The 26,072-nt window shown below is 34.8% G+C and overlaps 2 protein-coding genes across 2 annotated transcripts; one reads left to right on the plus strand and one right to left on the minus strand.

Moving 5' to 3' along the window:
• Positions 1–8,837: 8,837 nt before the first annotated feature.
• Positions 8,838–25,841, minus strand: LOC136042752 (uncharacterized; the record flags this gene model as incomplete). The annotated part of the gene is given in 2 exon segments (XM_065727716.1): positions 8,838–18,183; positions 25,712–25,841. A coding segment is annotated over 1 exon segment (759 nt). The 3' UTR covers positions 8,838–15,966.
• LOC136042754 (uncharacterized) lies at positions 10,269–15,683 on the plus strand. The gene is made up of 2 exons (XM_065727718.1): positions 10,269–11,965; positions 15,659–15,683. Exons 1-2 carry the CDS (start codon positions 10,269–10,271, stop codon positions 15,681–15,683), a joined length of 1,722 nt encoding a protein of 573 aa, XP_065583790.1.
• Positions 25,842–26,072: the final 231 nt, after the last annotated feature.

Genomic DNA, 26,072 nt, shown 5'->3' on the forward strand with positions numbered 1-26,072 from the left:
GATCCAAGTCTACACATGTAGAAATAGCAGCAGTACGATTAGGTAAAGGCATTCCCAAATGCTTGGAAGTTTATTTGCCATAGATAAGCACAAATCTTCAATCATAACTAAAGTGAAATTATAAATTCTGTTGTAAGATTGAAGGTCATATCTTTACTCTCTAACCGCGTTCGGTGGAGTTTATCCTCGGCCATTTGTGATTGTATTTCTCCCATAACTCTGTAGGAGATGAAGGAGAGCAAGTTTTCAACATAATTCCAAATAATGCAAGAATTTGACTTGGAGTTGACGTTTTGTACCCGTCATTGATGCAGTTATCCCAGTGTTCATAGTTCTCAAATGCTCAAAAGACGTCGGGCCAGGTATATTAACTAAAAGCAGGTGGAGAAAGAAGCATTCATCTTGATTGGGGTAAACTATGTAGAGTCTTCCTATCGTGGTTTCTTTGAAGATCCTAGGCTGGATGTCGACTCACTCACCCCGTTTTCGACACTCAAATGATTTCTTATCAGAAATCCATGTGTAATACGTAGGCACTTCAGAATACAGCAGTTTTTTGCAAAAGAATCATTTTGACATGACGCGAAGAAAGCAGTTAATGTTTTAGGCGGTGGATTCAAGGTTTTTTGTTGCTCGTTAGATTCCAAAAAAATAAACATGTTGACCATTCTGTAAATGTACCGCTAAGTGAACAACAGCTGGACTTCGTTCATGTATCGGGAACGAAAAAATTCGCCACACAGCTTCATTACTACTTATGTGATTTCGGACTGCAAGCCAAAAACTGCCATGTGGCAAAAACACCTTTGTTGACGTATTTACAAATGTATTTGATTGCCTTTACGGAATTACAATATTCCACGTTTATGTGTACATTGTATATTTTCGATAATAAAGGTGAATATGGAACGACCCACTGGTTATCTTCTTTGATGTGATGGTTACGCGACTTTATGATTGCTGATTTTCCGCCATCTTCTGTAGACCTTCTTGTATATAAAGGGTATCCATCATTGCCGGTAATTGTGTTAGGTACTAAAATTCGAGAATATTGCTTTGTGCACCTTCCTCTGTCCATGCATGGCAAATTTTCATTCAAATCACCACACGATCCATGTATCATAATTTTTACCACAATGTCATGTAAGCCCCTATCAACATTTACATCAGGTATTTCAGCGGAAGTCACATCGTTGACGTAAATTGGACATTCCTAATCCGGCCCTTTCTCTTTGAGCCGGAAGCCGGGTTTTGCGTTGCTCTGGTGTTTCGTCCTGGTGTTCCCTTTTTGGCAATATTGTAGGATAATTTTTCTTTGATATTATTTGACACTTTTTCTTTGAGCAGCAAGCATTCTAAACATCAAAAATTTCTACTATACTTAAAAGTTTTAGTTTTCTTTTTTAAGGTTTTCGAATTGCTTTAGTCAATTGTCAAAATATATTCAAATATTGGTGCAATAGAGCGGTAGAGAAAATGGAAAAGAACTGAAACCCGTTTTTTTTTTAATGATTGCCATTGAGCTTTGTTTTTTCTTTGTTTTTCCTTTTTTCAATTTTTTTTCTTTTTTAGTTTTTTTGTTTTTTTCTGTTTTAATTATTTTTTTAGTTTTTCCTTTTTTCCTTTTTTTCCTTTTCCTGTAATTTTTGTCTTTTTTATTTTTTTTAATTTTTCCTTTTTTTATTTTATTTCTTTTGTTTTTTTTAGTTTTTTTAAGTTTTAGCTTTTTTAGATTTTTCTTTTTAGTTTTTCTTTTTTCAGTTTTTTTGTCTTTTTTGTTTTTTTCATTTTTCTTTTTTTTATCTTCTTAGTTTTTTCTTTTTTTTATTTTTAGTTTTTTATCTTTTTAGTTGTTCTTTTTGTAGTTTTTTCTTTTTTTATTTTTTAATTTTTTTTTATTTTTTAGTTTAAGTTTTTTCCTTTTTTTAGTTTTGTCTTTTTCTTTTCTTTTTTTTAGTTTTTATCTCTTTTAGGCTTTTGTTTCTTAGTTTCTTGTTTTTTTAATTTGTTTTTTTTTTTGTAGGTTTTTCTTCTTTTCGTAGTTTTTAGTATTTAATTTTCTTTTAGTTTTATCATGTGTTCTTTTTCTTTTTTAGTTTTTGCCCTTTTTTAGTTTTTTTTTTATGTTTTTTTCGTTTTTTTTAGTTATCTTTTTCCTCTTTATTGTTTTTTTTCCTTTTTTAGTTTTTCTTTTCTTTTCTTTTTTTTCTTTTTTAGTTTTTTCCTTTTTATATTTTTTTATTTTTAAGTTGTTTTTTTTTTTAGTTTTTATGGCACTTGGTATTATCCAAGTGACAAATAGTGATCGCAAATTCTGTCGGTCTGTCTGTCTATCCCGGTTTTGCTACTTCAGGCACTTCCAGGCAAGCTAGGACGATGAAACTTGGCATGTATATCAGCGACCTGACCAGAATGAACTAAAAATAGTCTTTTTTCCGATTTGACTACGTGGGGGGGGGGTGGCCGGCTAATTCGGAAAAATTGAAAACGGAACCATTTTTAACTTACGAACGGGTGAAGGGATCTTAATGAAATTCAATGTTTAGAAGTACATCGTGTCTCTGACCTCTTAGTTTAAAACCCGAACAGATCTGGTGACATTTGGGGGAGTTGGAGGGGGGAGCCTAAAATCTTTCAAACCGCTTAGAAACACTCAAAATGCTTAAAATCTTTCAAAACGCTCTGCTTATTTAGCCTACTTGGTGAGCTAAATAAGCAGAAGTCCTATATACAATATTGACATAACCAGAACTGAGCTGCTCTGTTTGGGGCAGTTGGGTGGTAATTCTAAACTTTTTAAAATGAGGTATTTTTAACTTATGAAGGAGTGATTGAATCTTAATGAAATCTGAATTTTGGAAGGATAACGTGTCTCAGCGCTCTTATTTTAAATCCCTACCAGATCCAGTGGCATGGGGGGGGGGGGCTAAAATCCTGAAAAACACTTAGAGTGGAGGGATCGGGATGAAACTTGGTGGGAAAAATAAGCGCAAGTCCTAGATACGTGATTGACATAACCGGAACAGATCTGCTCTGTTTGGGGGAGTTGGTGGGGGAGGGGTTAATTCTGAACAAATTAGAAAAATGAGGTACTTTTAACTTACGAAAGAGTGATCGGATCTGAATGAAATTTGAAGTTTGGAAGGATATCGTGTCTCAGAGCTCTTGTTTCAAATTCCACTTGGATCCGGTGACATTCGGGGGAATCGAAGGGGGGACCTAAAATCTTGGAAAACGCTTAGAGTGGAGGGTTCGAGATGAAACTATATGGGAAAAATAAGCACAAGTCCTAGATACGTGATTGACATAAGCGGGACGGATCTGCTGTCTTTGGGGGAGTGGGGGAGGGTTAATTCTGAAAGATTAGAAAAATGAAGTATGTTTAACTTGCGAAATAGTGATCGGAAATTAATGAAATTTAAAGTTTGGAAGGACATCATGTCTCAGAGCTCTTATATTCCATTTTAACCTTATCCGGTGAAGGGGATGTTGGGGGCGGTATCTAGACTCTTGGTAAATGCTGAGAGTGGAGGGATCGGGATGAAACTTGGTGGGAAAAATAAGCACAGGTTCTATATACGGGATTGACATAACCGGAATGGATCTTCTCTCTTTGGGGGAGTTTGGGGGGTGGTTAATTCTAAAAATTAGAAAAAAAATTTTAACTTGCGAAAGAGTGATCGTATCGTAGAGAAATTTCATATTTAGAAGGACCTCGAAACTCAAACAAATATTAATTTAAATTATTGTCTTTTAATGCGATTTATGTGCATGCCTATGATTAGCAAAAAGCTTGACAAATCTCGATGTCAATGATGAGATGACAGCATGAAGTTTCTTTTATTCCATTCGAACCAACACAATGTTTCAAAATCATTTCAGATATAGCAGAAAATCTTGTTATGTACAAATATGTTTATGTACAAATCTTGTTATGTACAAATAATGTTTTGCGAAAAGCAGCTATACTCTTAAAGCTTTATTTGACAAAATATCGTTTTCACTCTTAATATCTAGACAAAATTTAATCAGAGATGCAATCTGAACATTTTGTTTTGAAGAAGTATCACAAGATAATTAAATCAAGTGGTCTTTCTTGTTACTTGTTAATTCAAATTTGTCATTTTCATCAGTAAATGAATTCTGTATCCAAGCATATTTTGTAAGATTGAAATCATGAAACTAATCCAAGAAAAGAATTAACAAAGTATCCAAGTCTTCAACAGGTGGATTTTCCTTTAGCGCACAAATTTAACAGAGAAAACATCAATTTTCGCAAATTTGTGTTCAATAGCTCCATTTTTCTTGTGAATAATTTAACATTGAATTTTGAAACAATAGATGTATTTGTGGCCCTTTCATCAATTTCTTCAAAATACTTAATTTTAGAATAAAAATCAAAATACTTAATTCAAAATACTCAAATTTGGAATAAAATATAATCTAACTTGTAACATATCGTTTTCCTGCAATTCGTAAATCTCGTTGGTTTTGTAAAAATGTGTAAGTAACTCACTCGTATTTTCGAACAGTTTGTAGCAAAGCGCTATAAGTAAGGAGCAAAATTCTTCAATAGGAGCCAAAACTCTATTAAACAGAGCATTAATAACAATTTTGATACTTTTTCTAAAATATGTAAAATTCATCAAATTGAATGTTATCCATAAAAAATTATGAGCCTGAGATAATTTCACCAATTTCTTGAAAGGGGGAAACACCCCCAAAATACCAAGTAATTTTGATGACACCATCAGATTCAGCATAATTCAAAAATCTAATTAATTGAATTTTTTCTTTTCCTTTAATTTTTGTCTTTTTTAATTTTTTTAGTTTTTTTTTAGTTTTTTCATTTTTTTAGTTGTGCTTCGCGCCAACCCAACACCTAGTCGGAGGGGGCGCTTCGCGCCCCCCAAGCCCCCCCACGCGCGTAAGTCGTTACGAGCCATATTATTTACGCGCCATTGTAGTTATGTCCCTATGTCCCACCTATGAATATATATATATATATATATATATATATATATATATATATATATATATATATATATATATATATATATATATATATATATATATATATATATATATATATATATATATATATATATATACTAGCTGTATATATATATATATATATATATATATATATATATATATATATATATATATATATATATATATATATACAGCTAGTATATATACAGCTAGTACCCCCACGCGCGTAAGTCGTTACGCGCCATATTATTTACGCGCCATTGTAGTTATGTCCCTATGTCCCACCTATGAATATATATATATATATATATATATATATATATATATATATATATATATATATATATATATATATATATATACTAGCTGTTGGGGTGGCGCTTCGCGCCACCCCAACACCTAGTTGGTGGGGCGCTTCGCGCCCCCCCCCAAGCCCCCCCGCGCGCGTAAGTCGTTACGCGCCATATTAGTTACGCGCCATTTTAGCTGTGTCCCTGTGTCCCACCTGTGAATAGAGATAGATATAAATATATATTTTTAACTACGTAAAACATGCGAATATACAACATTCTTCGCTGTCCCATTGTCTGTGCATATAAATAGCATTTATATTCCCTGTGTCCCGGTCGTCATTTGTGTCCTGGTGTCCCAGTTTGTGTTTTCTCTTTGAGTGTCCCGGTCGTCATTTATATTCCCTGTGTCCCAGTGTCCCGGTCGTCATTTGTGTCCCGGTTTCCCGGTCTGTAATTTCTATTCAAACAATCCCTGTGTCTCAGTCGTCAATTATATATCCCGCCTGTGCACCCGGCGTCCCCGTTGTAGTTGTGTCCCTGCGTCCCGGTCGTCATTTATATTCCCTGTCGTGATTTGTGTCCGGGTGTCCCAGTCTGTAATTTTTCTTTGAGGTTCCTGGTCGTCATTTATATTCCCTCTGTGTCGGTCGTCATTTGTGTCCCGGTCTGTAATTTATCTTTGAGTGTTTTTTCTTTTTAGTTTTTTACATTTTTTCAGTTTTTTTTTCTTCTTTATTTTTCAGCGTCACTATGAAGTACATATCGCCGAACCTTTGTTTTTTAACTTAAATCTGGTAGGCATTGATGACCTTATCCAAGTCAAAATCCCAAACCCAATCATCATCACTATCATTTTCAGTTTTGATATGTTTTGACCCTCGCTTTCCAGGTGGATTTTCATCTAACTGCGCGGTTTTGCGTTCTTTAGCCGCAAGCTAGTTTTTTCCTTTTATAGTTTTTTTTATTTTTATTTTTTTAGTTTTCTTTTTCTCCTTTAATTGTCAGTTTTTTTCCTTTTTTAGTTTTTTTTTCTTTTTCAGTTTTTTTGTTTTTTATTAGTTTTTATTTTTTTTTTCTTTTTACCTTTTTTTTAGTTTTTTTTTCTTTTTTAGTTTTTTTTCTTCTTTTGTATTAATGCTAAAGCCAACATTCGAACCTGGAACCTCTCGGACCTAGTACCTCGGACCTTCTCTGTGACCCCGTCTTCATTTATATATCCCCCTGTGCCTTTTTTTTTGGTTTTTACCTTTTTTTTTGCTTTTTTAGTTTTTTTTCTTTTTTCTTTTTAGTTTTTTTTTTGTAGTTTTTAGTTTTTTATTTTTATTCTTATTTTTTTAGTTTTCCTTTTCTCCTCTATTTTTCAGTTTATTCCTTTTTTAGTTTTTTTTTCTTTTTTAGTTTTTAGTTTTTTTTAGTTTTTTACCTTTTTTAATTTTTTTTTTAGTTTATGGTTTGTTTTGTAGTTTTTACCTTTTTTTTAGTTATTTTTATTAGTTTTTGGTTTTTTTCTTTTTTAGGTTTTAGTTTTTTACCTTTTTTTCACTTTTTTTAGCTTTTTTATTTTTTATTATTTTTTTTGTAGTTTTTGTAAGGTTTGAACCTCGAACCTAGAACCTGGAACATACCGCGTTACCAACTCAGCTGCATCAGCTTGTATACTTTCGTTTTTGAATTGGTATATGATGAAATAATTCAGACGTCATATGCGGACAGACAGACAGACAGACATAACCCACAAACAACTTATTTTTATATAGATAGATAGATATATATCTTCTATATATATAAAAATAAGTTGTTTGTGGGTTATGTCTGTCTGTAATAAGAGTTGTCACAAATAAGTTGTTTGTGGGTTATGTCTGTAGTTGGTGGGGCGAAGCGCCCCACCAACTAGGTGTTGGGGTGGCGCGAAGCGCCACCCCAACAGCTAGTATATATATATATATATATATTCACAGGTGGGACACAGGGACACAACTACAATGGCGCGTAACTAATATGGCGCGTAACGACTTACGCGCGCGGGGGGGCTTTGGGGGGTTGCGCAAAGCGCCCCCACCAACTAGGTGTTGGGGTGGCGCGAAGCGCCAACCCAACAGCTAGTCTATGATAAACAAGTTTATTTTCTATATATCCTTGTGTCAATTTTTTTATTAAAGTTTTTAGAGCCGCAATCTTGCATCTGCAGCAACAATAGCAAACAATTATATGTTGCATGTTCAAGAGTCAGTAAACCTGACAATCTATTTATATGCACAGACAATGGGACAGCGAAGAATGTTGTATGTTCGCACGTTTTACGTAGTTAAAAACACATATATATATATATATATATATATATATATATATATATATATATATATATATATATATATATATATATATATATATATATATATATGTATATATATATATATATATATATATATATATCTCTATTCACAGGTGGGACACAAGGACACAACTACAATGGCGCATAACTAATATGGCGCGTAACGACTTACGCGCGCGGGGGGGGGCTTGGGGGGGCGAAAAGCGCCCCACCAACTAGGTGTTGGGGTGGCGCGAAGCGCCACCCCAACAGCTAGTATATATATATGTTTTTAACTACGTAAAACTTTCGAATATACAACATTCTTTGCTGTCCCATTGTCTGTGCATATAAATAGATTGTCAGGTTTACCGACTCTTGAACATGCAACATATAATGGTCCATGGGAAAACAATCCGAATTCAGATCAATACCTCATGATTCTAATGATTGCCCTTGAGCTTTGTTGATGGTTGTCGTCATTTATATATCCCCCTGTGCCCCCCGGCGTCCCCGTTGCAGTTCTGTCCCTGTGTCCCGGGCGTCATTTATATTCCTTGTGTCCCGGTGTACCGGTCGTCATTTGTGTCCCGGTGTCCCGGTCTGTATATACATTCGTTTTGAATTGGTCTTTTTTTTAGTTTTTAGTTTTTTACCTTTTTTTAGTTTTTTTAGTTATACCTCATGATTCTAATGATTGCCCTTGAGCTTTGTTGATGGTGATTGCTAATCGAACATTCCCTGTGTCCCCGTCGTCATTTATATATCCCCCTGTGCCCCCCGGCGTCCCCGTTGTAGTTGTGTCCCTGTGTCCCGGTCGTCATTTATATTCCCTGTGTCTCGGTCGTCATTTGTATCCCGCTGTCCCGGTCTGTATATACATTCGTTTTTGAAATGGTATATGATGAAATAAATTTTTGTATTTTTCCCCTTTTTTCCTTTTTAGTTTTTTTTGGTTTTTACTGTTTTTTAGTTTTTTTAGTTTTTTTCTTTTTTCTTTTTAGTTTTTTTATTTTATTTTTTTAGTTCTTTTTTCTCCTTTATTTTTCATTTTTTTTTCCTTTTTTTCTTTTTTTTTCTTTTTTAGTTTTTTTAGTTTTTTGCTTTTTTGGTTTTTTTATTAGTTTTTATTTTTTTTTTCTTTTTAGTTTTTTTTTGTAGTTTTTATCTTTTTTTAGTTTTTTTAGTTTTTTTTACTTATGTCCTGGTCGTCATTTATACTCCCTGTTTCCCGGTCGTCATTTGTGTCCCGGTGCTTTGTTGATGGTGATTGCTAATCGAACATTCCTTGTGTCCCGGTCGCTTTCTCTTTGAGTGTCCGGGTCGTAATTTATATTCCCTATGTACCGGTGTCCTGGTCGTCATTTGTGTCCCGATGTCCCGGTCTGTAATTTCGTCAGTCGAAAACATGACGTCAGTCAACACACACACATGACGTCACCTGACAGACACATCCACAGACAACTTATTTTTATATATATAGATAGATAGAAGATAGATAAATGTAGCGTCTGTCTGTTACATGACCGTTATTACCGTTACACGAGCTCAAACAATTTAGGCTCTTTTTAAATTTTATTAAATTCCTTAAAATATAAAAAACCGGTGATTGCACAAATATTTCTAAATATTTTGACAATGGATTAAAGCAACTCGAAAACCTTAAAACACAAAACCAAAAGATTGTAGTTTAGTAGAAATTGTTGAAGTTTAGAATGCTTGCTGCTCAAAGAAAATTTGTCAAAGTGTCAATTAACGTCAAAAAGAAATTATTATTTCATTGCTTAAAATGTAAAAAACTGGTGATTGCACAAATATTTCTATATATTTTGGGAATGGATTAAAGCAACTCGAAAACCTTAAAACAGAAAACCAAACCAATTTTCGTCATCAATTCGATCCAAAAATGACATGGCGTTGCCGGGACCCAGATCACAAGGGAAAATGAGAATCCATCTATAGAAGCATGCCGCGTACCATGCAGGGGCCCGTGGGGACCGATGACAAAGCCGCCGGGACAAGATAGATTTTGAAGCATGAAATCATTTTTTAAGTTTAGGAATTTTGGTAAATTTGTCATTTTTTTTCTCTCCAAGACTATACAAAAGCATAGCCGGCAGTTGGTCAAATTCTTGATACAACAGTCATGGTTTTAAAACATAAATAATTAGCGTGACTCCAAATGAAAAGTAAAATCCATCCTTAAATATTAAAGAATCTAGACCCATTTTTCTCCATCTTTTAAAATTTACTTTTTTGCCATCTATTACAAACTAAAGAAGATGACATGCCAGTCACAAATATAGCAATATATAAGGTTTTAACTATGATTTTTACTATGAATTATTTAACAATGAAGGTTTTAACTATGAATTAGTTATATACGTAATAAGGATTATCGAACAGGAATCTAAACACTAACTAACAAGGCCTCACTTGAAAAAGAAATAAAAAACTATGATTATTATTGCAGTAGGAAAAAACGGTTAACCATTTTTTAATCCACATTTTTAAGGAAATTTTAGCTTTTCCTACAGTATTCCGCAGGTCCGATATATTTTACGCTCAAACATAAGAGGCCGGTTCTCGCGATATGGAAATCAGATCCGAAATCACTTCCCATGAGTTTCAGCGGATGAAGCCAGACAGGAACAACCTTGTCAGGTCATATGGCAGGCTACGAAATTTTCCTGAGCACACGTGCTGATCGAGGTGAGCATAGACTAGGTGGAGGTGTTGCCTTGTACATACGGAAAGAAAACCCTTGCAAATTATTACCGGAATTATTTGATCCAGCTCATGAAGTAATCTGGGCTATTTGCAAACCTAAATCTCTTCCCCGACGCTTTTCTTGTATTATAGTCGCTTCAGTATATTACCCGGAAAGTGCAAGAAACCGGGGTGACTTGGTCTTCTACCTCCAAACGACTGTTGATCACCTGAGAAGTATATACAGTAGCCCTGCTTTTATTATAGGAGGAGACTTTAACCAAACCAAGAAGAGTTGGTTATCATCTTGTTTGTCTTTAAAACAAGTAGTACACATGCCCACCCACTCTTTGGGGGGCATATTGGACCTTATACTCACAAATTGTGATGATTTTTACTCCCCTCCCCTTTCTCTTGGTCCCGTTGGTATGTCAGACCACAACGCAATTCTTTGGAAAGCAAGAGAGTCTTTACCAAAGCCCAAACTATCCCGTGTCACTGTTCGTCCTTGTACGGAGTCGGCCATCTGTGAATACGGTCGATGGATTGGGACATATGACTTCCCCGAAGTGTACAATACCGGGCTCTTGGAGACTAAGGTATCCGATTTCAATGCCACGTTATACAGTCAATACCTAAAGATCTTTACAACAAAATCATTTGTTGTTAGTGAATACGACAAACCATGGATATCTCCAGCTATTAAAACACTAATAAAAGAGAGGTCTCGCCTCTACTCCCGTGGTGATATAATCAACGGCAAGAAATTGCGAAATCAAATAGTCTCTTTGGTAAAGAAAGCCAAAGCTCGGTATGATCGTGAAACCATGCCCTCCCAATTACTTACTTCAGACCCCAAAAAGTGGCACAACGCTGTGAAAAAGGTGGCCGGCCAAGCTTTTGACAGCAGTGTAAAGATCAGCAATGATGGCGGGTCCTTAATCAGTGCAGAAGAAGTGAGTGAATTCTTCACCAGGATCTGTACTACCTATCCAACTATTACGGCTCATGAAAAGTCCACCATACTTGAAAAATGTGAGCCTGAGAACACCATAATAGTCAGTGAGTTTGATGTTTACACGGAATTACGGAAGATCAAACCGAATACATCTTCATACCCTGGTGAATTACCTGCCAAACTGCTACGTGAATATGCAGCCTTTATAGCATTACCACTGTCCAGCATCATTAGCGAGTGTTTTGCTTCTGGCTTTTTCCCGTTACAGTGGAAAAGGGCCTATATTAGAATTATTCCAAAGAAGCGCGCCCCTAGTGCATGCGACGATCTCCGCCCGATCTCACTTACACCTTGTTTGGCGAAAGTAACTGAGGCCTTTATACTCAAGTTTCTTCTTAAACAAATTCATGGGCGTATTGATAAATTCCAGTACGGTGGACTCCCCAAGTGTAGTACTACAATCTACCTAGTACGGATGTTTGACTGCGTCCTCCGATGGCTTGAAAAAGGTAGCTGTTTCGTCGACATTTGCGCAGTGGATTTCCGAAAGGCCTTTGACCTAATCCGCCACCGGACTGCAGGCATGAATCTCCAGGAAATGGGGGCCAAACGATGCACCCTTGGCCTTATACTTGACTTCTTAACTGGCCGAAAACAAAAAGTCTTTGCACTCCACGAAAACGATTCGGATTCATCATGGTCAGATACTTCTTGCGGGGCCCCACAAGGCACAAAATTAGCTGGAATAATTTTCCTGGCTGTAATTAATTCCCTGCTTAACCATCACGACGACCGTTACAAGTTTGTAGATGATCTGTCCATAGTGCTCGCTTACCTGGTCGAAAACACTATCACAACAAAGCAGTTTTCAGACCAGTTATTTGATCAGCTAAAGACCGAATGCTCAAGTCATGATCTTACCATTAACGTAGCCAAGTCGAAGATAATTCGTTTCAACCCTCTGAAGCGGAATATAGATATGCCTCTAGTCCCTTTCCCGATTGTGAACGAAATAAAAATCTTAGGAGTAACTTTCACTAGTGACTGTAGTTTCAGTGCCCATATTAATTTAACCGTCCACAAGGCTAATGCAAGCCTTCAGACACTTACCAAAATGAGGCGTTTTGGTTGTGATACTAAAAGCCTTCTCCATGCCTACACGTGTTATGTTTGCCCGTTGCTCGAGTACGCGTGCCCGGTGTGGGGTCTATCTGCTATCCGCACAGCGTACCTATTACGCGACATAGAGTGCGTCCAGAAAAGAGCAACAAGGATTATACTCCGAGACCGTGGCATACCCTACGATCAAGCCCTCGCTAAATTAAATTTATCTCCACTTAAAGTCCGGCTGGAACACCTTATTCACCAATTTGGAAAATTCATCCTAGCCAATAAGAGCCACCGATCTTTACTACCCGAACCAGCCCCTCCCAATAGTCGAACTCGATTACGAAATAAACTTGTACCCCTTGAAATACGAACCAATCGATACGCAAACTCATTTGTGCCTTTTTTCACATCAGTTTTTAATGCTGAGTTGTAGTGTGTGATTTTTGTTTAAATGTATGATTTTTGTGAAAAAACTGAATTTAGCTCTATGCTACGATAGTTTTTAAATATACCGATCTCTCTCTCTCTCTCTCTCTCTCTCTCTCTCTCTCTCTCTTGCATTCGGGTTTTCGTAACTTGGAAACGCTTTCTGGTTTTTCGGAACGTGAATCCAGAAAGGTCGCAGACAGTGAAGCTGGGATCCAAATTTTTGGCGTAACTTTCAAACATACCGAAGAGTATAAACTAAATGATGTAGTGTCCTGTGGTGGCGCAGTGGATTTGACCTTAGCTTGATAATACGGGACCCAGAGATCGAATCACGCTGCAGGAATGCACTGCAGGGCCGACGCAGGGACCTTAGTAGTCAAGAAGCGTCGTTAATTCTTAAATAATAAATGATGTAGTGTCCTGTGGTGGCGCAGTGGATTTGACCCTAACTTGGTAATACGAGACCCAGAGATCGAATCGCGCTGCAGGAATGCACTGCAGGGCCGACGCAGGACCTTAGTAGTCAAGAAGTGTCGTTAATTCTTAAATAAATAAATAAATAAATAAATGATGTAGTGGCGCAGTGGATTTGACCTTAGCTTGGTAATACGGAACCCAGAGATCGAATCACGCTGCAGGAATGCACTGCAGGGACCATAGTAGTCAAGAAGCGTCGTTAATTCTTAAATAATAATAATAAATGAAGAGGGTCAGTTTCTGTTACAAAATACAGGTAAGCTAGATTGGGGTTTGGTCTTGATATCAGTTTTCGTGCTACCAAGCGTAGCCTTCACTCTCCACTTTCCCATTTTGCCTTCCAGCAGTTTTTGAGATGTGCTACCGAGCAGGATAGCGCTTATGGGAAACTTACAAAAACCGCCCTAATACATACTTGATGGATTAACGTACTCTAACTTACTAAATAATTGTGATCACTTATTTTTACTTTTGTATATGGAAAAAATCCTAGAAAAGATTCATTATTCTGACTGAAGCATAATTTTCCTTTCAGAACTACAAAAAAAAAAATCCGAATAATAAAATAGTTCAAATACTTATCAAAACATTGTTAAAAATAACATTTAAAACAACTAATAGCGGTCGGATGATGGTGATAATTATGATGTTCTGAATGACTGTTTCACTATAAAAAAAAGAGCGAAAATATTTCAGGAATCAAAGCCGTATCCAGGGGGCAGAGGTTTGAATCCCCCTCCCCGGATATGTTAGTCCAACTCGTAAAAACGTAACAAAAATGAATATAAATAAATTTTTGTACAATCAAAAACATACAATAAATAAAGTATAATTTTCTGAAATATTTGCTTCCAACAGTATCAATTTGATATTGTTAAAAAAAAAAAAAAAATTGAGCTAGGTTCTGAAACAGGATGTAAATGTGAAGCTAATCTTGAAATTCTTAAGTGAAACTTCGAGAGATGACTGGAAGATTTTTGGAACGGAAACTACAAAACGACATCGTCATCAAATCTGACTCGCTAAAAGTGAAATTTTCAAAGGTCTTCCAATACAATTTCCGTATCTAAAAGAGGTAAGTGTTTTCATTTTCGATAGGCTAAAATTCATTTTAACTTATTGGTGTTGGTTTTCACACGTATGATTGCCTATATAGCAAGATTAAAGCTTAAATAAGGTTTTAATACTCATCATTTGTTCACTTTTGAAAGTAGCCTGCATTGGCCCGAAGCGACGATGTTTACGATTTGATATCTAGCTATGCAACGTAATAATGGGAATAAAGTGGAATAAAACATTACAATTCATATTGATGTTTCATTAAGGGTTTAAAATGCCTTAAGTTGAACAAGACAGTTATTTCAAATGTGGAACACGTAGCCACAAGAGAAAGGGTCCACTGTATTTCAGACTTGCGGATTAATAATCCATAAGCGCTGCTGTATTTTTGCCACTTCAATGTCACATGTTTAAAGAGGAAAAATAACCTCATACTTCATTGGTTCTTTTCTATGAAACTTTAAGCCAATAAAATGAGTTAAAATTTTTTGAAATACAACGATTTCACTAGTAACTTCTCTGTTTTTCTGTGGTTTTACGCACATCCATTTACATAGGTCTTTAGCTCCCTTTCTTTGCGCAATTACAGCCTAAATATGTTTATTATGTTTTTTCAACCTCTCCCCCCTCACGGTTAAGTCCAATGAGACATCCCCTTCCTCCTCTCCATCTTAGAGTCATGCATGTATTTACGTAAGCATGCTTTATCAGTAAGTCAAGAGGTACTACAGTTTTAACCAGTAGAACAGACCTTTGATTTGTAAATGAAAATTTTAGTAGGTACCATTTTATGTACATTATTAACAATGAATTTTAACAAAACGACGGCCCCGTTAAAACAATGCCTTTTGATATTAACACCGTTTTCAAATAGTGACCAGAAAGTAATAGTGCTAAATCATGTTGCTGGAAATGGTCTGTTTCCAGGTCAAAAAGAAAAATACAAGTATTTTGTAACACGTTTTTAATTAAAATAAACTAGAAGGGGCCTGCTTTTGATGGTTTAGGAAAGGGATGAATGTTTTATCTTAGTTGGGTCAAAAAGGCTAAGGGTGTGAAGGTGAAACTTCTGGGAATTTGGAGGGGGATATTGAAAAGTGATCAAAAAGTGATCAACCCCCTCCCCTGTCATTTTTAAATGCAATCCCACACCCAACGCATTTGATATAAATTATGAGATGCCCATTTTGCTCAAAATAGTCTCAAGGTCCAATAACTATGCATCCTGGGATTACATAGCCCCCAACAGCCTCTGGGACGAGGGCTGTAAATTATGCAAGTTGCCCATTTTTTACATATAGGGTTGTTTTTTTTTAGGAAGGGTGGCATGTTTAATCCTTAACCTCCAAAACCTTAAGGTTTTAAGGTGAAACTTTCAGCAAGCGATAAGGGGAATATGATACAACCTTTCTAAGGCGGGCAGTGAACACTTTTTGTGACAGACGTCGCGACCAGATTACCGAATTCTTTAGAATCATATTCATTTACTAGATTGACAGTGTATTTAAAGGTTTATACATGATATATTCCAGAACTTCTACAAAATTCATTACTTCGTTCATTAATTTACTGCATTCACATCATTAAAACAGAAAACAACAAGATTGCGGTGGGTCGTGATCTTGCTAAGGTAGATCGTGAACACTTTTTGTGACTGATGGCATGACAAAACTACCGAATTCTTTAGAATCATTTTCATCTTCTAGATTGACAGTGTATTTTGTGACTGATGGCATGACAAGACTACCGAATTCTTTAGAATCATTTTCATCTTCTAGATTGACAGTGTATTTTGTGACTGATGGCATGACAAGACTACCGAATTCTTTAGAATCATTTTCATCTTCTAGATTGACAGTGTATTTTGTGACTGATGGCATGACAAGACTACCGAATTCTTTAGAATCATTTTCATCTTCTAGATTGACAGTGTATTTTGTGACTGATGGCATGACAAGACTACCGAATTCTTTAGAATCATTTTCATCTTCTAGATTGACAGTGTATTTTTTGACTGATGGCATGACAAAACTACCGAATTCTTTAGAATCATTTTCATCTTCTAGATTGACAGTGTATTTTGTGACTGATGGCATGACAAGACTACCGAATTCTTTAGAATCATTTTCATCTTCTAGATTGACAGTGTATTTTGTGACTGATGGCATGACAAGACTACCGAATTCTTTAGAATCATTTTCATCTTCTAGATTGACAGTGTATTTTGTGACTGATGGCATGACAAGACTACCGAATTCTTTAGAATCATTTTCATCTTCTAGATTGACAGTGTATTTTGTGACTGATGGCATGACAAAACTACCGAATTCTTTAGAATCATTTTCATCTTCTAGATTGACAGTGTATTTTGTGACTGATGGCATGACAAGACTACCGAATTCTTTAGAATCATTTTCACCTTCTAGATTGACAGTGCATTTAAAGGTTTATACATGATCTATTCTAGAACTTCTACAAAATTCATTACTTTGTTCATCAATTTACTGCATTCAAATCATTAAAACAGGAAACAACAAGATTGAGGTAATAACTTCAAGGAAAAGAAACGTTTCTAAAGGTAAAATCAGCCTTTCCCTAGGGTTTTTTAAAGTGTGTTCTACGGAGCTCTAACAAATCTTGGGTATAATCTAAGTCACCATGTCATAATCATGTCATAAATCATATATAAAGCAGTTCGAAGAGACTAAGTCTTCTTTATTTGTAAATACAAGACGATTAGAAGTAACCATCTCTCCTTCTAAACCGATAATCTTTGCTCAAAACGAATGATCCTTATTGCTTTCCTTTACCGATTAAAATAAACTATCAATAAGTAAGGACTAAACAGCCAGGATATTAGTTCATCTCTCTTTATAAAGTATAGTGACCGACACGCAACATTTACGGAGGTCTAGTCAGGGGTCCCAATTCACAAAATCTGGGGAGTTTTTTTTTTAATCTTTTAAAGTGAATATAAAAAGGAACATTTTTCAGAATCTAAGGGTTTCCTTTTTACATGAAAACACAAACAAAAGATTTTCCAGAATCTTGGGGGAAAGATTCCCTACTCCCCTAATTGGAACACCTGGTCTAGTTAAATAAAATGTAATAGAACATAAAAGCAAATCAAATAAATAATGTGAAAATTGTTTATGGATTGCTATTTTTAAGATCAGCAAAAATTCGAATATTTATGCATAATTTATTAAGTTGCAGCGGATATACGAGTTTTTACAGATAACGAAAAAAATGTAAATTAATTTTATCTTAATCATAGGCTTTTTCACTGACAAGATTGACGAATACGATTTTTAATTCAAATTAATTACTTACAATTGCATTTTTAATTTGAAAAAACAAAATACTACAAAATTTTTATGGATTATTGTTTTTAATGTCAGAAAATAATTGCGCATCTATACAAACTTATTGAAGCATAGTAAAGACGCAAAAATTTATCGACAAAGAAAATTCACTTAATATAAACAATTCACGTATAGATCGGAAAAAAAATTCACAAATACATCACATTCACGGGGGTTTTCACTGGGAAGAACCATAAATATAAAATTTCCACCACAGCCTCAATCTCAAAAATAAAAATTTACATCTAACAGCTAGATTTCTTTTTCACTAGATCCTCACATAGATTTTTCCTGGCTTTATATATTCGGTAAATCGAATGATCTGTTTTTTTATCAATCTCAAGGTCATTTTGTTTCCCGCGTTTATCACTCGATGAAGTCGACGTTGACGAGTTGCTCGATATGGCGGGTGATATTGATGATAACCAATCATGCTTCCCAGCTTCGTCTGGCGTCATTCTTTTATTTGGGTCCCATCTAGAATTTAAAAACTATTACAAGAGACAAAGTTAGGTCACTGTTAGGTCACCCTAACAGTTAGGCCACCTCTCACTGGTCAACTACTGTTTCACTAACACTACCTTATTGCTGGTTCCATCACCAATTTGTAGGTAAATCGTCAACAGTCACCAGTTTTTAAATGATTAGAAGTGGTTACCCAGAGATAGGTCAATGAGAACAACTGGGTAACTAGAAATTAGGTCTCGGCACTATTGGAGTAAAAATTGTAAATATTTATAATTTCTGCTGCGTGAATTTTAAAACTGTAAGCATTTCATGAATTTTAGGAAGACAGAAAGCCAAACTATTATTAATTTATTTTTACCCTTTACATACAAAATGCACCCAAGAAGAGAAAAAAGAAAAAAAACAAGACAAGAACAACAATATGCTACAACAAACGGTAATGGACATGTCTTCTCCAGTACCGTTACCTGGAACATTAACTTAAGCTGTTTCTTGGTCTCCGTCATAGATTGTTTACAGATCCTAGAATGGCAGTGCCACATTACCTTAGGCCGTTTAATGAACTACGTCATAGATTGTTTATTTATTATAGAGCGGCAGCGCCACAGGCGGATTGCTTTTGAACAGTCCAAACTTCCTTATCTTCATCAACAATTTAGAAACTTGATGAGTAAGATTCTGTATTTCAAGGCAAGTTATGAAAGAAGTTGATTTTATCAATAGAGTATCACGAAAAATTTACAACAGAATGCGAACAGAAATTATTCCGTATATCAGAGTGACTGCCCCTCCTTAGTACTCCCCTGCCTTCTAAACTAAGCTTTTAATTTTTCAGCACAAGAGCAGATTGAATGGGATAAAAAATAATTTGTGCATTGACTCAACGAAGGAAAAGCCTATTCAGCCACATTTGTTGTAAACAATGGAATTTTCAGGTCAAATATATTTTAAAAGACGATCGGAATTCATCCTTTTTTGGTCTTTTGTAGTCTTTTCCCCCCAAAACATCAGAAGTGAGCTAGATGGTGTCTTGTGGCATATTTTACTTTTGATAAATTTCTTTTTATTGTTTTTGGGGGTATTCATTATATACACTATGATGAAGTAGAGATTATTTGTTAGTGTGTTCGGTAGTTAATTGGTCATGGAAAACAGTCGACTCATAATAATCCAGATATACATCTAAAATACAGCTTTTAACAATTCGACTTTTTTTTATCTTTAGCATTTTGTTTTTGTTTAAAATATATCATGCAACAAACAAACATAGCCAATTTGAAATACCGAAAACAAGAAAGTATAACAAAATTAAATAGTTGTATCGACCAAATTTTTGAGGTTCGTAATCATCCACCACTGGTTGTTAATATAATTGTAGGAATTAAGTTAGCCCAGAGTAACAAGCCCTGGGCTTACTGCGCCTTCTTTTTATGAATAACTAACAAAAAATTTCCCCCTTTCATTATTTAATAGACCAATAATATTCTAAATTGTTGACCAGACACCATTGTCAAGATAGCTTCAAAATCTCATGAAAAATGTGTTATTCTGTTAATTTTAAATTAACCAGCCTGCCCCCCCCACCCCACTTAACGACTAAGTATATATTGATGGGAGATACTGAAATAGTTCTATTTTGAAAGGTTAAAATATTTTGGCCTCTGTTTTTATTATGCCATACTTACTTTTTCAAAAATTAAATATATGGTAAATAATCCATTTCGATTACCTCTAGCATTTGGATAGAACATGACGTAGTTTTTGTCATGTTTTTTACTCTCTTTTCTTCTTTTCTCATTGGTCAGTTTTATGTCTACATTTGCAGCTTTCTAATTCTGTAGATTCCTACAACTAGAAGAAGATATATCCTACTCCGTTTAACTTTTTTCAAAATAAATTGTCTCTAATTCAATTTCAACATTACATTTTTCCTTCATCTCTTCCTTTTAACTTTTAATTGTTCTTATAATTATTCTGCAATAGAGTTAAAATATACAATGATAAATTGATCCAATTCTCTTGGGCTAACCATATGATAAGCCCATGCACCAAGAAAAATTTGAAAATGGTGGCCTAAAAATATACTTATTTTACGCCTTTAATCCCCTGTTTTCTTGAATAAACCCTCTTATTCTGCTCGGGACGACTCAGGACTAGAAACGATTTGAAACCCTAATTAGCAAACATCAGATGACAATTAAAAACCACTCATCAAGAAAAGTCGGCCAGAAAGATTTTAGTTCACCCCTGATTAATTTTTGTTGGGGGAAGGGACAAAGGGGCCCATAAATTTAGCCAAAAAATTCTAAAAGTTCAAAAAAGGCTATTTGACCCGCTCTTAAGATTTTTCTTTTGTATTAGTGGGACATACCCCTATTCATCCTCACCCAAACACCACCCAAGTAAGACATTACATTATAATCGGTTGACTCATTCCATATGAATGGAAGACAATTCGGGATTTTTGTTTCTGAAGAAGACTCAATTTTTTAGACTATCATAAGAGAATATTAGGTTGATTGCACTGGAAGGGCTATCAAGGTTGAAAGGGGGTTAAATTTAAAACGATGGATAAAATGTTACATTTTTTTTCGTTCCATGAAGAGCTCTATTTTCTTTCTATTGTTTAAAACTAATATAACGACAAATATTTCCAAAATTATTCCAACAAAGAATAACCAACCCCCCCCCCACCCTGGTCGTTAGATATGGTTTAACATGCATTCAAATTTCATAATTACATACACAACTTTAGAGACATAACAGCTAGGTCTATAAGTTCAACGAATACTTGCTTTGCATATATGCCCATTCTACTCCTAGTATTATCACTGATAATTCAGTGTAATATTCTCCAGTTCACCCTCGTTCAAATAATCCCCGAGCTAAATAATAAACAAATTGTTTTAAGTGTAGATGCGTTTTCACTACACTTACAAGGCCATCCATCATTACAAAATAGAATCGATCGATGGAAGAGAAAAGCTTGCCACTAATTGGTTTTCCCTGATCAGGAACCTCAACTGAGAGGAAAAGGTAAATGTAAATCACAGAACTTTCGTATTTCTGTATTCTTGCGAAAGTACAAATCCCGATTCTATAATGGAACAAGATAATCGAGAACCCCTGTATTGATTGATAGCGCTTGTTAATTTTCCCAAGATATCCTGGATAGGAGAAGACATGTCTTGGTCCCCCTCTTTCTAACAAAGGTGTAAACTGATGGAGGAAAGGGAATATACTTTGTCTTGTATGTTTGCCAAATTATTTGAATCAAGGATATAAAAACATGTTTTCTTTATTGAATATATTACGATATTAGTAGGTTATATACTATGGTCAAATATGGTCATATACTAATAAAAAATAAAACAAGAAGGAGGCACACCCAAAGCAACTCCATAGTTTTTGTAGCTATCCCTAATTTTATGAATGAAAACCTTATTTGTTTCAAAAGAAAATAATTATATAAATGATAATGAATTCACTCATGCTTTTTGCTTTCAATCATACCCTTGCTTGCCAAATTAAAATAATATACATTAAATATGCGATTAAATACAATAATATTGTACGATTAAAATTAATACAAATTATAAAATTGCGAAGAAAGGAAGAAAACGAGGACAATAAAGAGCCAGTGAAAAAAATTGAAAAATTATGCAAATATTTCGGTCAAGGCCTCCACTTGACCGTCTTCAGTGCAGAATAAAACTGATAAAAGTATAAAAAAAACCTTAAAACAAAACACAAGAATAAAATTGGATAACCCTTTCTGAGTAACGGTGAAAGGGTAACTGAATAAAAAACATAAGCATTTCACAATTTTATCTTACGTAAAGCACTCTTAAAGGCTAACTCTTTCCAGGTAAATTATTATCAGAGTTTTGTTTCAATTTTGTGGATGTATTTAAAGACGATCGGGAATAATGGTTTCATCATAAATTGGACTTAAAAAAGTTTCTCCAGTGTCTCTATTGAGAGCTACCTTTCGATGAATGTGCTTTTTATGTCGAATACCTCCCTGAAAACTTGCAAGAGGCCTTGAACGGAGCAAATTATGGAGGTGTTGTCAAATAAAATGAAATCAAAAATTCACCTTGATTTTTTATTCCGACTTGGAACAACATTTTTACGATAATCCACACCATTTCATTTTATTTGACAACACCTCCATTGTTGACTCCGTTAAAGGGCTCATGCGAGTTTTCAGGGAGGCAGATGAGATAAAAAAGCACATTCGTGTCCCATTTATGATAAAATTATTAATTTTGATCGTTTTTAGATCCATCCACAAAATTATATTGTGCACTCAAATAGAAACTATGATAATAATCTACCTCGAAAGCTATTAGCCTTTAAGAGTGCTTTACGTAAGATAAAATTGGAAAATGCCATTTAGACTTATGTTTTATATTCAGTTAGCTTTTCACCGTTACTCAGAAAGGGTCATCCTACTTTAGTTTGGTGTCATGTTTTAAGGTTTGGCTTTTCATATTTTTATCAGTTTTATTCTGCACTGAGAACGGTCAAGCGGGGGTCTTGACCAAAATATTTGCATAGTTTTTCAATTTTTTTATTGGCTGTTTATTGTCCTCGTTTTCTTCCTTTCTTCACGATTTTATAATTTGTATTATTTCTAATCGTACATTTAATGGTGAATTATTTTTCATTATCATAATTATTCATTTATTATAATCATCATTTTAAGTGAATCTGGAGAAAAGGTGGAAGGTTCAGTTTTAATAGACTCGGTATAGAAAAGTTGATTGGCTTCAGTTTTCATGAACTCGGGTGCTATTGCGAATTCTAATTGGGGAGTGAAATTTCGCCAAATTTCGTTTGAAGAGAAAGGAAAGTCTGTTGTACTTTTTGCAGCTGCCCCATCATCAAGATTTGGTGGTGAATTAGCATAACATATGAGTTATTCTTCCTCGTTTATTATTACTAGTTTTCTTCCTTTCTTCGTCATTTTATGTTTTATCATGATTAGCCAGTGTTGTCTCAGAAATTATTTTTATAATACAAATTCGCAACATACGATTAAAAATTTTCAAAATTTAAGAAAAAGCCAGAAATGGATATTCTCCCTTATAAATATAAAAAAACGACTATAGGTTGAGTTATACCAGCCCTTTACACGCTTATCCAGTTACATACACATAATTAAAGTAAGTAATGATTCAGATGCACCATTAGAAATTATCGATAAGTGCAGTTTACTAATCAAGGTCGTAACGATTAAAATAATGAGATGGCTTCACCAAACGCTCAGATTTCCAGGAAGGGGCGTATCTGGTTTTACAAAAAATGTATAAAAAGGAAGCAAAAAAGGCTTTTTTACTAAAAGTAAAGTGAAAATGGATAGGAACATACCTGTCTTTGGTTACATAGACTGAAAGAGATGGCCTTAGGTACTTTAAATAGACCCATTCAATTGGAAATATCAGTTTGAAGCACCCTTTTTGAGTCAAAAGTGGCCCCTGCCATTTCTGATAAACACTCCCCCTCCGTAAGCCCCAAAGACATACGATCAAAATCATATGATAACCTTTTTTTCAAATATTCAAAATTTGGTGCAGATATACCAAATTCAACGTCAAATCCTGGGGAAGGGGTAACACTAAAAAGGGTAAGAGATACATCCCTTAATTTTTGGGACGATGACGCACTTCATAAACATATTTTGATACATCAACAATCAATGGTCTGATTAAAGAATTTAATAGTTTGATGTGTCAATAAAATGAAAAAAGAAGAAATCGATGCATGTCTTGTCTTGCTAGGGAAAACAATCCTCTATTATAGATCCCCTGAGAGTATCAACCAATTTCGTTTAATCTCCAAGGCTTTATATTCGGATTTTCTTCTCTACTTTATCATGAAAGTCTATATGTTGAAAGAAACTGGGCTGGATTAAAAAAGATACTGCAATACATAATTTTATTATGTTTCATAATAGTTCATTATGTTTATTAATAGAACTTAATATTTTTTGGAAACATATTTCAAGAGTAATCTCCAGTAGTTTCAAAAGTAATTTTAACTAAAGTTACAAAAAGTTTCACACAACTTCAAAACCTTCATGTTTTGTATTAGACCTATAATTTCTCTTTCAAGAACACTGAACATAAGTCATTACCACAATCATTTTCATTATTTTTGATTTAGATTACTTGATTTCAATCACCAGATCTTTCTTTATTTTTTATAGAATAGAAAATGTTATTTCGGGAAGGATTATTTTTTTCCACACAAATTTATTTGCAGGAAAATAGAAGTCAGTATTTTTGGCAAAGTCAGTGCACTAAGTCCAAATTCAAAGCATACTTTTTTTGGTCACAGAAGGCAACTATATTTGATGGTAGCCCAATTAGTTTTTGTGGATCAACAGATGCAAGTAACATAGTCAGACTGTTGATGTAGAAAGCTAAGAGTAGTACTCGATAATTTTGAGACAAGATTCAGTATTGCCAGATGGGGCACATTTGCACCATTAGGGTGCGTTCATGAAGCGACAGCAGATTGAAATATTGTTTTTTAAGGTTATCTTTTTTTTAAACTACCTATTAGCTTATTTTTGCTGGAAAACTTTTGGAACACTTCGCTGCTTCAATAAATGGGCTGTCGCAACATTTTCGCTGCTGCAATGTCGGTGGTTTTGGTTCATTCTTACAGCAAAAACCGGGGCTACGGTGCATTTTGGCTTGTATGCCAGCGCTGTCTTATACTACGTATTTTGTAACACTGACAAAATTATTGTCTTATCATCATACTAGTTTAAAAATTTTAAAGACTATACGCTTAGAGAAGAAAGTGTTCCTCTAATATGCATTTCCCTTATTGATTAATGCTCAGTGAAACTATACAATTTTCTTTGAGAGTCATATAAATACGGGGACTAGGCTTTCATTTTTTGCTAAGCTTCGATTTTTTGGGGCGGGGACTAGGCTTTTATTTTATACACGTATTCTTATTGGTTGATGCTCAATAAAACTAATTTGCTTATAAGTCATATACACTTTATTTTTTTTAATTTTTGCTTTTTTTTGCTTTTTTAATGGAGCCAACTATCTTGAATTTAATCCGACTTCAGTATAATAAAAGTAATTATCTATGGGGCTTTAAAGCCCTTTTTTCATTTTTTTTATATGATGGTGCAGCTCCTTCCCTTATGAGCCTTTTGGCGAATTGTTTTAGCCTTAACACTCAACTGAAGTCTACAAATAAGCGTGTTAAATAGAACCAACAGAATTAGAGCCATTCCAGAATGTAGAATTTAGTTCAGCTAAGTTTTCTCAACAATTATCTATATACAATGGTAAGAGCCTACCGAAGGGTATAATATGGTAGAGGTTCAAAACACAGGCAAATCATAGGAAAAATAAAGGAATTAATAGAAAAGATCAATAAAATCTTGATATTAGGGAAGCGAGACCCTGATGCACCGTCCTAAGTACAGGTTTTGTTGATATAATCTTTAACATCCCAGAAAGAACGGGCAGAATGAAAATCCAAGTTAAAAAATCGAACTTACTCGAGGCACTTTGAAATAAATGAAACAAAATTTGCATCTGCTCCTTTTAATACAAATGAGAGCTCCACAGAGCCTGGCCTTCTTTTTCGCCCTTTGGTGTTTGCTATACATCGTGGTGCGCCTTTTGAGTCTAAAATAAATAAATAAATTTAAAGAGAGAGAGAGAGAGAGAGGGGGAGAGAGGGGGGGAGAGACGGAGGGAGAGAGAGAGAGAGAATTTTACCCAAAAATAAAGAATGAATCACAAATCATAAGAGAGTTGAAGAGCGAGGGGCACTACAAGGTGTCGGATGAACACTCCGTTCCTCTTACGTCAGGTCATTCAACAAATATTGAAAATCCTAGCTTAAAGACAAACTTT

Source organism: Artemia franciscana, unplaced genomic scaffold (assembly GCF_032884065.1).
Source record: "Artemia franciscana unplaced genomic scaffold, ASM3288406v1 Scaffold_1932, whole genome shotgun sequence".
NCBI lineage: Eukaryota > Metazoa > Arthropoda > Branchiopoda > Anostraca > Artemiidae > Artemia > Artemia franciscana.